This window comes from Megalops cyprinoides, chromosome 13 (assembly GCF_013368585.1).
Source record: "Megalops cyprinoides isolate fMegCyp1 chromosome 13, fMegCyp1.pri, whole genome shotgun sequence".
Lineage (NCBI taxonomy): Eukaryota > Metazoa > Chordata > Actinopteri > Elopiformes > Megalopidae > Megalops > Megalops cyprinoides.
In genome coordinates this window covers 9,852,452-9,866,863 of record NC_050595.1, presented here as the reverse complement: position 1 = coordinate 9,866,863, position 14,412 = coordinate 9,852,452, and the positions used below count along the sequence as shown (strand labels likewise).

The 14,412-nt window shown below is 42.6% G+C and overlaps 1 protein-coding gene across 1 annotated transcript in view; it reads right to left on the bottom strand.

Annotated features, from left to right (window-relative positions):
* zfpm1 (zinc finger protein, FOG family member 1) overlaps nt 1-14,412 on the bottom strand; it is a 69,877-nt gene that overhangs the window by 28,343 nt on the left and 27,122 nt on the right. The window contains exons 2-3 of the mRNA XM_036543673.1: nt 7,679-7,822; nt 1,907-2,020 (exon numbers count right to left, since the gene is read on the bottom strand). Of these exons, the coding sequence (XP_036399566.1) occupies nt 1,907-2,020; nt 7,679-7,822 (258 nt within the window). The remainder of the gene's footprint in view (nt 1-1,906; nt 2,021-7,678; nt 7,823-14,412) is intronic.

Here is a 14,412-nt window from a genome sequence, read left to right as displayed (position 1 = left end):
AACTGGTCCCATAAAATGTAGCCAGCTGACCAGACAGAGGGTAAGGGGGGCAAGGGAGATGGGGACAGGATTAGAACAGTCCCGTCGAGAGCCCTTTCCCTCGGTCCAACAGGGCCAACCTCCCCCCCGCCCCCCTGGACCCCCAAACACATACACACACGCGCACGCACACACATGCACGTTTTGTGTGGACGGGTCCAGAAATGATGTTGTTGTTGTGCAGGCCAACTCGGTAAATAAGGAGAGGCAAAAAATAATTCAGCAGAAGACTAAATGAAATGACTGGGAGAAATATGCACACAAAAGAACGAAAGGAATCGATAAAATCCCTTTCCATACAAGCAAATGTTCCCCCTCCCCGGGGCTTGTGGGAAATAGCTGATAGGGAAGAGGATTACTAAACCAATGTATGAACAAGAGCACGTCCACCACGACTCTACTCCTGACACTCAGAGAAAACAAGGGGAAGATTGTGTGTGTGTGTGTGTGTGTGTGTGTGTGTTAGGACTGATGGAGAGACAGAGAGATGGGGAGTGGGGGGGAAGGGGGGGGGGGGTCTTGACGATAACAGAAAAATTCAGACCGGTCAAAGTTTCCCTTTTGCCAATCACACTCCTGATAAAGGCAGAGCCTGCTCTAGTACTGATAGAGGGGCTATCTCCCTCTCTCCCTCACTCCCTCCCTCTCTCTCTTTCTCCATCTCTCTCACCCCCCTTCTCTCTCGCTCTTTCTCTCTCTCCTCCTACCCTCTCTCTCTCTCTCTCTCTCTCTCACTCTTTCTCCCTCTTTCCTCAGCAGTTAGTTTGCAAGGAAAAGTCCATCACAGCACTGTCATCACCCACCAGCCAAACAGCAGTTAACATTAATATCACTCTGTTCCAGCTGAGACACTAAAATACTGAAAAAATCCAATGCATACACAACACATGCAAGCACATGCACACGAGCATGACCATGAACGCACACACACACACACACACACACACACACGCACACACACACACACACACGTGCGCACATACATATGCGCACACAGACAGAATTCCTTTTCACAATTACAAAAGAAATTGAGGCAGCAATGTGTCATCTGCTGCTTTGCTTATTCCAGATAACAAACAGACAAATAAATATAAGTACAAACGTAATGCGGAGGAACACAGGGCAGCCGAGGCCATCCCTTTATCTCTTTATCTGCTCCCTACAATGTTCGTTGAATCTGACTGGAACTGTAACGTCTCAAAGGCTCACTTTTAATGCAAATAACAGATGTCTACAGCCAATCACACTCCCTGCTGCCTGTTACAAAAGAATGGCACAAGAGGAACAGCACATTGGACATGTGACATGACACGCAACATTCAGAAACAGTCCACATAAACAGGAACGCATGCCACCCAATCATACACTACAGAGCCAACGATAGTATACACGCACTGCACAACCAAAACTATGATATACATGGTGTACTACCACAAAAGTTACACAACAAAACAAGGAGTCACCCCACCACAAACTCCCCCCTCCCAAATCCCCAGTAAAAAATATCAAGATGTTTGGTGTCTCAGTGTTTGGTGAAAAAAGCTGATCTGATGTATTGTTTTGTTTGCTTTTTTTTTTTTTTTTTGCTGAAGCTTCCCTGCAGTCTCACTGAAACCAGAGTCACCCCACAGACTGTGAAACAGGAACCTGCCTTTCTTTTTCACACTCTGTACTGAGAGCGCTGCAAAGGTCATGACCCCCACCACAGACCACAGCTCGGCTCACACCCTGTTAATGTCTGGCCCTCAAAGAGCCACTTTAACCAAACACAGCATCCGTTTCCCAGGTTCTGTCAGAAGCTACTTCAGACCGCGTGTCTTGAACAGGTGGGAGAGGCGCAACGAGGAAGGCAGACGGGTGTGCTCACCTGGGCCGTCCCACTGGGGGTCCGCCTCTCTCTCCTCTTCCTCGCCGCTGTGTGTCAGTCCCTTCTCCTCCTCGTCATCGTCAGGTAAGCCAGGTGAGTCATCTGTCCTTGGCTCTGTAAGTGCAAGCCATCAAAACAATGTGAGCTTGAACAACTATATGGGGTTTACACTATGATATGTCCCTCAAACCAAAGTCCACCTGCGGCCACTCATTTAAGATGGCAGTGATTGTCACATTGTGTTTTCATACTACAATCACACAGCACATGTGCAGGTGTGGAACTACGTGTTATTGATCAATTTCTACCATGCAAAGGGAACAATCGCGTAGGGGTGGTGTAGAAAACATCATTTAACATGATTGGATGGTACATTTTTTTTTTTTTTTTTTAGAATCAAGTGATTTGCCAATTACTGCAGGATGGTACACATGTGACTGATGGCTTTCATCTGAGACACGACTCTCACTCTGCGCTTAACACAGACACTGATAAAATATTATGAATTATGAATTATGAACTATTATGAAATTATGTCATTTATTTGTATTTGTCATTTCTCTAAAATCAAAACCATGCCTGTTTGCGTGTGTGTATGCATGTATATGTGTGTGCCGTATACGTGTGCCAGCGTGTTTGGGTGTGTGTACGCGTGTTTGCACATGTATATGTGCGGTTGTGCCAGCTGTCTTCTTCTAACGAGACAACAGAAGAACATGGAACGACTCAACTGTCAGATGTCAGAGGAGACCCTCACTACGAGACAATAGCACCATTCACACAAGTTTGCCTGAGATCCCAAGGGAGGTTCACCTGATACCACAGGCTTGGAAACCTCCCACACCTGGATTAACTGTTAACCCACCTGGGTATTTCTTTGGTTAAGGTGCAGGGTTTATCCATGCTACTTTCATCATGTAACATTCTAGCTATTTACAGACCTTTATTTTTTGAGTAGCAAGTTAACAAAACTCCATTCTTCGTATTTTATCAATTATGATTAAAGATTTAGTTGTGTTCTAAACACAAAGATATTGTCAAATTCCATTACCAGAGGTACACACACCTGTGTTGTATTTTAAGCAAGGCACTTTGACTGTTTACATTTCAAATTTGGATTCAGTTCTTTCGACAAGTGCTTCTACTTTTGTTCTACTGCAGTTTTGAAGTTGTTTTTTCAAGCAAACGGCTAAAAAATGGACATTCTTCAGCGCATCGTTACAAATGAATGAGAGTACACTAAAAGCCCTAGAGGGTCTGCCCTCGGGCGCTACAAAACAGTAGCTGAAAACCCACGAAAAAAGAAGCTGAAAAGCCATGATTCTTGAGTGGGCAACACTGACAGCACCACCCTTACTGACACAAGAGAAAAACTTTGGGAATGTCCCCCAGCCCCTGAGGGAAAACTCGTCCCGTGAGAAGAATAAATATGTGCCTCAATTTGTCTCCATCAAGCGCTGGAGGTTAGCGCGGGCTGTTCTCCCTCAGGCATTAATTGAACAGGCTTACTGATTACCCCTCCTCACTGTTTGCCCAGAAGATTGCAGTTGAGGAGTTACGCAGTGGTGCGTTGGGGAGAGCGGCTGTGACCTGCCACACGTGCACTGTGCGCTTTTGTTTGTCATGGTTTCCTCTGACGCCTCGGAATAAATGCGTTGTGGTGTGATAATGTGGCGAAGAGTGTAATTCCAAGCCGGTACAGAGGTGATTAGCACCCTTCGAGCCTTCGCTTGATTACAGTGGCCCACTCTCCTTCGCTTCCCCAGGCGGTGTTTCCGTGGTACCGGCGCGCTCCTAAAATACCCCCCTGTCTCCTTCCCTAAATCCCTCCCCATTATCCCACATAACACCTTAGCTGTGCGCACAAAGGGCATGTTTACCCTTGTGTCCTCGCCCCGATAAACAGCGATAGCTGGCGATCGATACCCACCATAAAGGCCCATCCACGTGACACTGTTAGTGTTTGCGTTATTAATGTCACCAACGGAGATCAGATCAGCATTGTCAAATAATGCCCACCCCAACATCTCCCCCCCCCCCGCCCGCGCTAACACCACCACCAGCACCCGACAGCACACGCCCCATTCCAACCCCACCCCCCCACCCCCCCCACACACACACACACACACACACACCCTCCCCCTGGTTGACTGAGCAGTCCCATTATTTCAGCTATAAATCACAGTGAATGGCACATTGATTTTATCCTGTGGAGCAGGGATGAGGGAGGGAGGTGGAACAGCAGTTATTGCATTTAATATTATCAGCGGTATCTCCCCTATCATCTCTGCGGAGATGGAAGGTATCAGGATGGGTCGACAGAGACTTTCTGCAAACCCCCCCCCCCCAGACCTCCCCCCCCACCTCCGAACAGTCACCCCCTATCTGATAACTGCTCAGAACTTCCCCTGTCACACCTGAAGGGCAAAGTCTCCCAACAAGCTCAACCTTACGACATGCAGATCCACTGTTCACACACCAAATTCACACTTCCCCCTGACCCCCCACTTTGATCAAATGGATTAATCCAAGCCCTGTGGGGATCATGCCCCCCGGGCTGAAACAAGCACCAGTGAGGGGTTGCTCTTTGACTAAGCTGCTAAACCCAGCCTCACAGAGGTTGTGCTCCTGCAAAAATGCTTTGTCTTCCTCTTGTCACGCTTGCAACTTCGTCCTCTTACCACTGAGCAACACTGCCTTCAGCAATCATGTCACCGGAGACAGACATACGAGTTCCGTGATCGAGGCGTGTGCTTCTGTCAAAGGATCATGGGATCAGTGTTTGACCTATTCAGAGGAGGTCGAAAACACTTTAGCCACCCTGCCCTGGAGTAAATACAGCTCCTGAGTTGGAGAGATATGCCTCGATCGGTCTCCATCGGGTCAGGGGGCCAGTCCCACAGTGTGGAGACAGAGTGGAGCGTTCTTCCCTCACACCGACTCTACAAGGGGGACTCAGGTCACAAGGTCATAGGTCAGGCAGACAAGCAGCAAGAGGATAACTGGTTTTCAACTATGGGGATCATGGCGTGTGTGTGTGTGTGTGCGTGTATGTAACGTGTGTGTGAGCGAGTGCATTGCGAGATGAGCCTGGTTGCTGCTCCTTTGAGGGGCAGAATGGGCGTTCCTCTGTATTATCAGTTATGGCTTGTGTTTCTCTCTACCAGATGGTGGATAAGAGCCCTGCCTGTATTAGCCAGCAGTGGCCTGATAAAGACCTTGGTATTGATCCCAGGCTGAGAGAGCAGGTTCCTCAAACAGTGCTGATTTATGGAGCTCTGATAACAGCAGCACAGAGCCACCAAGGAGCCCCGGAGAGGGCGAAAAACAGCACAGTGACGTGTCACTTTCCTCCTCACGGTAATGGGGAAGAAGAGTAAAAAAAAAAGGGGGAGAACACAAGCAAACACACTCTGTCCCTTACACACACATACAGATACACACATGCACTCACTCCCTCTCCCACTGTCTTTCGTTTTCTCTCTCTCTCTCACACACACACACACACACACACACACACACACACACACACTCCGTCTTGCTCTCTTACACACACAGAGAGACACACACACACGGAAGCCTAATCTCTAATCTGGTCCCGATTAGCACCTGACAGAATTTCCATGCGTTTATCAAACCCAGCCGACGAACAGACGCTTATCACCCCAGCCCCCAAATTTCACAAGAGCTGGAATTTTCAAGATTAAAAAAGAAAAACAGAAATCTGAAATAACTCCACAGAAACGACTCAAAGCCAGCGGACCTGGCGGGGCTGGGAGACAGATTGGGACGAAAACAGGCAGGCCGGGTGGGGTGGGGGGGGGGGTCAAGTCATTAATCAAGGATCCTTGGAGCAGGGTGAACAAAGTGCCTATTTCCTCATCAAAACAGGCTACACACTTTAAAACGGGGGTTCCCGCTCTGGCTATTTTTAAACGACAAACTCCCTCAGAACTGGAGAGGAGAGGCCGAACTGGTTCGATTGAAGAAGTAATTAATTGAATGAAGTGCTTAATTGCTCAGGTGGAAACAAACGGTTCTACGCTGTGGCCCACGGGGAGCAGGGCTTAGCATCCCCAATTTAAACATTACAGCAAAAATAAAGCAGCAACCACCCTGAGATTAGAGGCAAAGACTGGCAAAAAGGAGACCTCTTTATTTGTGGTCAGTTTAAAAAATAAACCACATCCAAGATATCCAATCTGTTTGGTATGTGCTTATCAACCATGAGTCACAATTTCCAGTAACAAAGAACATTTGTCTTTTTTCTAAAGCGATATCTTTCTATGCCTTCTCCCCTTTATGCAAACCTGTTTGGAATTGCGAAATGTACATTAGGTTTGTCTCACTGCGACAACCTGTGCAGTCACACAGGAGTTACATTTACATTTATTTGCTTAGCAGACGCTCCAGAGCAATTTACATAAATTACAATTTTCGCATGTAATCCATCTACACAGCTGGATATTTACTGAGGTAATTCTGGGTTAAACACCTTGTTCAAGGCTACAACAGCAGTGCCCCGGTGGGTATTCGAAGCAGCAACTTTTGGGCCCTCTGATACACCTGTATCCAGCTAGTTTTTTTTTTTTTTTTTTTGCAACATGAGACACACAGTACACCGAAATGAAGTGAGCACCATTTGAAGGGCAAGCTCTGCTCCGCTAATGTCAATTGAGCAATTGGCCAGTACCAGACCAATCACTGGGTGCCTGATGACAGTGAAACAAGTAAACCCCCCGGCTGACCTACCCACCCCTATCCTCAGTGGAACAATGCTACTTATCCCACCGCTGCTGAACCTAGGCTGTTGGACTCAACCTGCACTCAAGATGAGCATCTTACTGGCTGAGCCAGTCAGGAGACCCCAGATACCAATTTTAAAGATGGCGGCACGGTGACTATATTTATCTGACCAACTGTTTTAGCATCTACATTTCATTTAATCAAGTGTGGGCAGTGATATAAAATGATTTCTGAATACTGTACCTTGTGTGCCTGGCACTACTGCAACTCATCAGCAGAAAGACAATAAATGACTTTAATATGAAACTGACAAACAGGCAATATCAGTGTCAACGATTTAGTATTGTCATTGGCGTAAAATGACAATGACCATATTGCGTGGCAAGAATGCTTGTATAATCAGAGACAATACGTTTGTTTTTTTTTTGTTTTTTTTTTTTTTTACAAATGGGGTCAGCTAACCATGTAGTTGTTTGTGTGTATGGGTGAAATACATATGTACTTGAATCACATTTCCTAATGTATTGAAAGCATCTTCAAATGCAAATGCAATGCTAGAAAAATGTGTTCTGTATGATAGTATTATTAACATTAATATTTTAATAAGATGAAAAGCATGATAAATATTTTCATCAGATATTTTTCAAAAATGTAAATTCTATTTCAAATAATTGTTTCAAAGGTTAGATTCCAAACAAGTAACAAGCAGTTGATATTTTACATGCAGCAGTCACGCTAATAATTCACACAATCTGACTGCATCATCAGCACAATGAAATTCAATATATTTGAAAATACTGTGTCAAATACCTTTAAGAAAACATGTGAATTTAATTTATTCTCAAATACATTCTAAAATTTTCAAAATGGATTTTCAGATATATTTCTCACCTTAAATACTGCATTTCAGTTAAATTTATAAAATGCTTTTGGGGAAAAAAAAGCATTTGAAAATACTATAAGTATCTACTGGACTAAGCAAATAAACATGGGATCTATCACAGCTCCCCCTAGCAGCAGACTCACCTTCACTATATAGCGGTGCACATGCTGGGCTGGAGTCATCACACTCTGCCGAGTCTTCCTGCTCCGAGGCTCCGCCCTCATCCCCTGATAGGCTGATGTCATCAGGTGGATTGTCTTCGCCTTCCTCCAGGTCTCCAAGGGATCCTTCAGACAACAAGAGGGGGAAACAGGTTTTTAAACAAGTCGCACAGCAACGTGGTTGACTGGCAACCAGGTCGTGCAGCATTTCCAACACCTCAGAGAGGTACGGTGCCAAGCTGCATGGGTTAGAGCTTGCAAGAGGCTTAGTGGATCTGTGATGCTGAGGGTGAGGGCCAGGGGGCGGTTATGTAAAGATGTGGATGCAGGAGGGCAGTGCCAACAGCCCAGCTGTCACCCATGAGCACCTTCCAGAAAACGACCCAGCTACAGCCCCACACACAGGAAAACTGATCCTGGGTCAGCAGGCTGCCGGTTATAAGGGCTTTTATACCACACATCAAGCCCATGCTTGGGTCATCATGACCTGACTGGTCATTGTATTAAGGTAGATGTAAGTGAATGTGAGACAACAGCACTAATCTTGCAAAGATTATACGTGCGGAATCCTTAATATAAGGTGGGCATTCCTGAGCCAATAGGGGATGCACGGAACATGTGGAGTACCAATGACATATATATTTGAAGGAAGGAGTACCAGGACATAAACAGACGCAGAGCACACAGCAGTGTTTTGGTTTGGCATCCAACTGTGTAAACCCTCAGTTTGTCTCCATGTTTATTTTGTTGGAAAAAAAAAAAAAAAAAAAGGACAGATGATATGACACAGACCTGATCGTGGAAAACCCCACGTTATACAAGACCGGACAAAAACGTTATTCAGGCATAATCGCAGAGCCTTACACTTGGCAAGAGACTGAAGAATGCCTGGGAATTAGAGGTAATTACATTTGTGTTTTTTTTCTCTCTACGGTTCGAAAACGAAAGGAAGCAACCGTGAACTAATTTTAAACATCAACCCTACTGTTCTGGAGTGTTGATTTTGATTGTCTGGCGCAGACTCAGTGGGAGGAAGCATCTGGACTGCTTGGGTAGGTGTAATATGGTGCTCCTAAGTTACATCCCTCGATACTTGACGTTATAGAGCCTGAGGCTTTAATGCAAACAAAAGCCAAACTCGGCCTCTATGCTGGTTCTGATCTGAGAAACTGTCTGAGTGCATCTTTGCCACTGCTGACGGAGGATCGGCAAGGATTCTATCCAACCACCTATTTCTGCTCCACATAATGTTCATACAGCCTTGTTACAGTTGGCCATACAGCAAAAGTGGTGAAACATTTTAAGAATGCCATCTTAAGGCCACCCCCCACATCTTACACAATACAGTATAAAAACAATCAAAATCAAATATCCAGTAATGCAAACCAAGTATTAAAAATTCTGCAGAGAACAAAACACAAATAATGCTAAACACAATGTAAGCTGTTTTATATCACCTCTGCCAAGCAGAACAAATGTGTAATATTAAGAAGGGTGTGACTTAACAGGGTTCCAATATTATCCATCCAAAGGCACTGATACATCAGAGCAGCAGCAGCAGTAGCAGATGTATCAACAAAGAATGGTATTTTAGACCATGCATATTAAGACATCTTACAGTTAAATAAAGAAATGAAATTACATTTTCAACATATTTTATTGCCATACTGTACTACAGTATTACCTAATAATTCATTGCTTGAGCACCGTGGTTTCAATAATCATATAGTGTGACTGACCACAATGTTGTCATCAATTATTAACATACACTTTACCACTTTAAGAGAATATCAACTGTTATAAGGTGTTTCTCAAAATAACATTAAACTTTTTTGGCCTAGCAAGTTAGAGCATCAAATATTCTAGCACCATATTTGAGGCTACTGTATATTCACTCATTAAAAGGTCGCTCATAAGAAACAGGCTACCATGCTTTAAAATAATGAGGCACTATTTGGCTATGTTGAATGCAATTTTAAAAAATAAAGCTAAAAACTAGCAAGCCAAATTTAGCCAAAGCTCCCCAAAAACTCTCTATTCTTGCAGGTAGTTAAAATGTTTTAAAGAAAGCTGAAAAAACTGCTAGGCAAAGCTATAATCAACACTCTGAATGTCTAAGGGGAGCAGAAATTAAGAACTTACACCTTTCACAGTTTCAGCTGAGCATGTCACAGCCTTTTAACACATCTACTCAAGACTTGATTCCAGGGACCTCTGAGACATAGCCAGTGATGCAGCCAGCAGGTCATGTGAACAACAGCATGTTGCTGGCTGGTGATGGTTTAGACGGCTGATCCGCAAAATCAGAAGTGCGGATTATCTGAACTTTAACCTTATATCTGAAAAGGTGTGCATTGTTGACTGCTTTGAACTGAGCGGGTTTACAGACATCAGTGCAGCTATGTGGAGCTCGCAAACCTGTGTTCTACTGATTACATCACTTGCAACACCGTTCCCCCAACCTCAATTACCCGTTCACAATATTTTTAGGGCTAAGCATAGTATCATTGGTTACACCGACTATTTTAAAACTATACATCTAAAGCCAGGATTGGCTATTCTGAAGGGGACAATGAATGGGTTTTCTGATACTGAAAGAACCCATTAAACATTTAAACTAATAGTGTAATAGTGTAAGGTAAGTGGTTTTAAAAAAAAATGACACAAAGAGGACTGTGATGTTGAGGGCATAAAGAGGAAAAGAAGATCATAAGAGAAGAGCATAATTAAGAAAACGGAGAATAAAACGTGGTGTAAAACACTGTATAAAATCCAGTGTAATTACAAAAATAATCTTCACAAATACATTATGGTCCGACTTGAATTGGTGAGAATTGAAAAGTGTCTTGAACAGTTGTTAGAGGATTGACAAAATCTAGCATGGTGCAGAGAAAGATTTTTATGAAGTATATCTTTATACCTGCATTATTAAAATAAATCCTGAAAATGCACACCTACACATATGTCTAGTCCATTACGACAATGTGTTTGATTTAATGAGATGCAAATCTTTTAGCTTACAATATCGCAGGTGAAAATAAGAGTAGAAATATGGTATTATGTGCTCAATAAGCAAATGTATAATCAGTTTACAAGTCTAACATTATACTTCCATAATCTCTGCAAACTTTACACTGTTGGATTAAACATTTTTCTTACTTCACTATTTATACATCCACATGAAATCCATAGTAAAATATGGATCATTCCAGTTGGTCATTTGTAGATGGTCTGTATTTTACAGAACCAGTGAGCTCAGATTTAAAAGTATTTTAAAAATTATGATTAACTTTAATTGTGCATTGGATGTCTGATGTACAGCTAATAAATAGACTAACAAGACAAAAGAATTCTCTTTTTTTCAGTAATTTACCATTTCAAGCATTTTTACAAAAAAAAATAAATATAGCCTATGTGGTTTTTTACTTTAGATTTGTGATAATCTGTTAATTATGAACATTTCCCAATGGACAAAATGAAAGATAACCTTTATGAAACTGCATCAGCTGTTCGAAGAATCCTTTCACTGAAAAAGAATCTCACAATTCTCAGGGAAAGAAAGGGAGAACAAAAAAAATCAAACGACCACCAAAATAAGAGAAGGGTGCCCATTCATTTGCGCTAAAAATCCTGTCACTTGCGCACCGCAATATACACATACGCACATGAAAGCTCATAAGCTCGCCTGTTTTAATGCCATGCGTGAAATATTCTGCGCACTTCAGGCACAGAGGCGCGAGGAATAGCGGAAAAAAGGGAAGAAAAAACTGGTGTTAATCATGTGACCATACAAACAAAAATAAATAAAACAGATTTATTCCATAAAACACTAGAAATAAATAATTTCTATAGAGAGCAAAATCTGAGAGAAATTAACACAGGCTGAAACTGTATTTTTCTCCGGCTTTTATAAATTAATTTTCATTAAGTTGTGATGAATGAGAAGGGATTGTTCTAAGCTAAAGCCGTGACTGGAGGCGTATATATTTACACTCCCAGAACAAAGAGACCTGTAATCTATACAAAGCACACAACAATACGCGTGAATAAAGAGCTTTGTAGAAAAAGGAAAGGCAATTTTTCTAATTCTGTTAATTTCACTTCCAAAGCAATTAAAAACGAGGCGGAGATAATGCTTCGAAACAATCGCCGCCTGACAAAGTGTTTCTGTCTTTGTAAATGAAACATCTTTAGGCTAATTTCGACTTCCACGCCTGCATGGTTCACTGTAATTTCAGATAAAATTAACACAGTTTGATTTGGAACTTAATAAAAAAGAGAAAAGGAAAAAAAAGAGATCCCGTTCAGAAATATTTTTAGAATTATAGCGCTCGAGCACTGGTAGATCTAATTTTCAGTATCTGTGAAGACATTTTCATACAATTAATTTTCCTTTAATCATAACTGTACAAAGGGACCTCTGTTTAAAATTCCAATTATATTTCATGTTTAAAATGTAAGTTTGAATTATGATTTTCTCTCCCATTAGTGTTCTCATTTAATGAATCAATCGCTGCATTACTGTTCCCCAACATCAAATGGCGCGGAAAAAAACGATCCCCCTCTTTCACCAACGGAGAATAATTCTCTTTCACCCCCAGGAAAGTCGTCCGAGGGGAAAAAACTGCGTTCGAGTACAATATGGTCAAGTCAGTCCAATCTTTACAGGATTCTGCAAGAAAGAGACTCATCACTTTGCTGCAAAGGGTGTAAAACAAGTACAATGAAGTCAAGCACAAAACGCCAACAATGTTCACCACAATCCCATAAAAATTGGGGTGACTTTTCTGGGATCTGGTCTCTAGCATCTTAATAGCTGCCCAGCAGATACAAGGTTACGTCCTAAAATGCCATATGTTTGTTCACACCTAGCCCACGGCTACTGATCAGTCTCATTAAGAACTGAGTGCTAACTGAAACAACAAGTGACCAATAACAATCCTGGCCCCATTCACCCTCAATGGTCATGACCAATCATACACTGGGTGGCACTGGTCCATGCTGCAACATCACAAACCTTCCCATAAGCCATTTCCACTGGTAACCTATGAAAGAAATAGCATCCCTGTTTGTCTAGTCCATTACATTGTCCAGTGTAATGGCTCCTCCACATTTACACCCGAATTCACCTGAACCACAGCCTCAGTTCACTTAACTCTGAGAGATCTAATTAAGCAAGTGTTACAATTTCTTCTTGATTGATTCTGTCACAACATTTGACGCTAATGACCACAACTATGGTGATGTGTAAGGATTAAAATAAAGCATTTTACACAATGCAAATTCACATATTTTTTTTACACAATGTTAAAGCCAAATTTAAGGTCAACAAAAGCTCAATGTTTAAGGAAACTGTGTATGGTGATTAGAATCAGGTGCTTATTCTGCCCTTATTCAAATGTTCACTGTCTGAAACACCACATGCACAAGAGAGGTATAGTTGATAAGCCTGCACATACACACACACACACACACACACACACACACACACTGAATATACATACAAGTACTGTCACCAACAGTTTGGTATTAAAATACTGGGGACTTAAAAAAAAAAACTAAAGAGAGACTTTGAATCTAAACTGCTCCTCCACACAGAGAGCACAGCACTGCGCTGATGAAGACGAGAAAGATAAAGATTTATTAACTCTGCATCCACATCAAACCTGTGTGATTAAACGCGGCGACGACGCCGAGTCATCCCCCCCCACCCCCCAAAACTAATGACTAAACCGCGTTAGGAAACGTTAAAGAATTACCAATCAAAGGGAGATCAGTGTTAACAGCGGACGCGTGAGAGAGCGTCTGCGGCTCGAACGGGAGCCGTGAGAGGCCACATCACAGGGAGGCACTTTACCGTCTCCTTCAGAAGAACAAAAAACCAACTACCTTTTACAACGTGGCACGCGTGTGAGCGCAAAGGAGCCCCCAGCAAGACGTGATATTCCACTGACAGAAACGCAATGTTTGAACTGAAAGGTTCACTCGCGCTTAGAAATCACCCAACGTGGAGGTCAACTAAGGGAGGCACTAGAAGCTGCAAAGGAACAACCATTTTGTTGAAATGTGCACATGCCTATGTTCTTAGTTTATCAGGACACTGAATAAGTAATTATGTGTACATGGCATCCCCTACATTTTCAATATAAATATGGCCAGCAGCTATGAAGAGCTTATTGTGTAGTGAAAATGAGCTCTGAAGTGATGTCATTGTCTAGAGTGGGGGGCAGACACAGTGAGCTTTAAAAAAAAGAAGAGAATAAGGTATGTGCAATTTTTAACAAGGTTCCCTCTGAAATCAGCAAGAATACACAAGTTCATACCTTCATTGATGGCAATAATGGTATTTTTTTCCTCATTCAGGGACTCACCAAATAGCCAGCCCTCTCTTAAATTTTATCTTCAGAAATAAACGGCTGTTCCTCAAGATGAATGAGTCAGACACAGATCCTGGCTACTTTTCCACAAGGGTCATGACTATTTTGGCATCGCACACAATGTGCACAACCCCTGTTGATTCATGACCATAAAGTGATTCACAGCCACAGAATGATTCACACAGTCAACAGCACTGAGTGCACTTTCCAGAATGTTGGAGGAATTACCATATTTGTCCAGCTGCTGCAACTCTGCACAGGAAAATGCAGGCTGTGAAATTCCAAACACAAAAAAATTAACACCTGCTTTCACCAGGGGTTAATATATGAATGCAATAA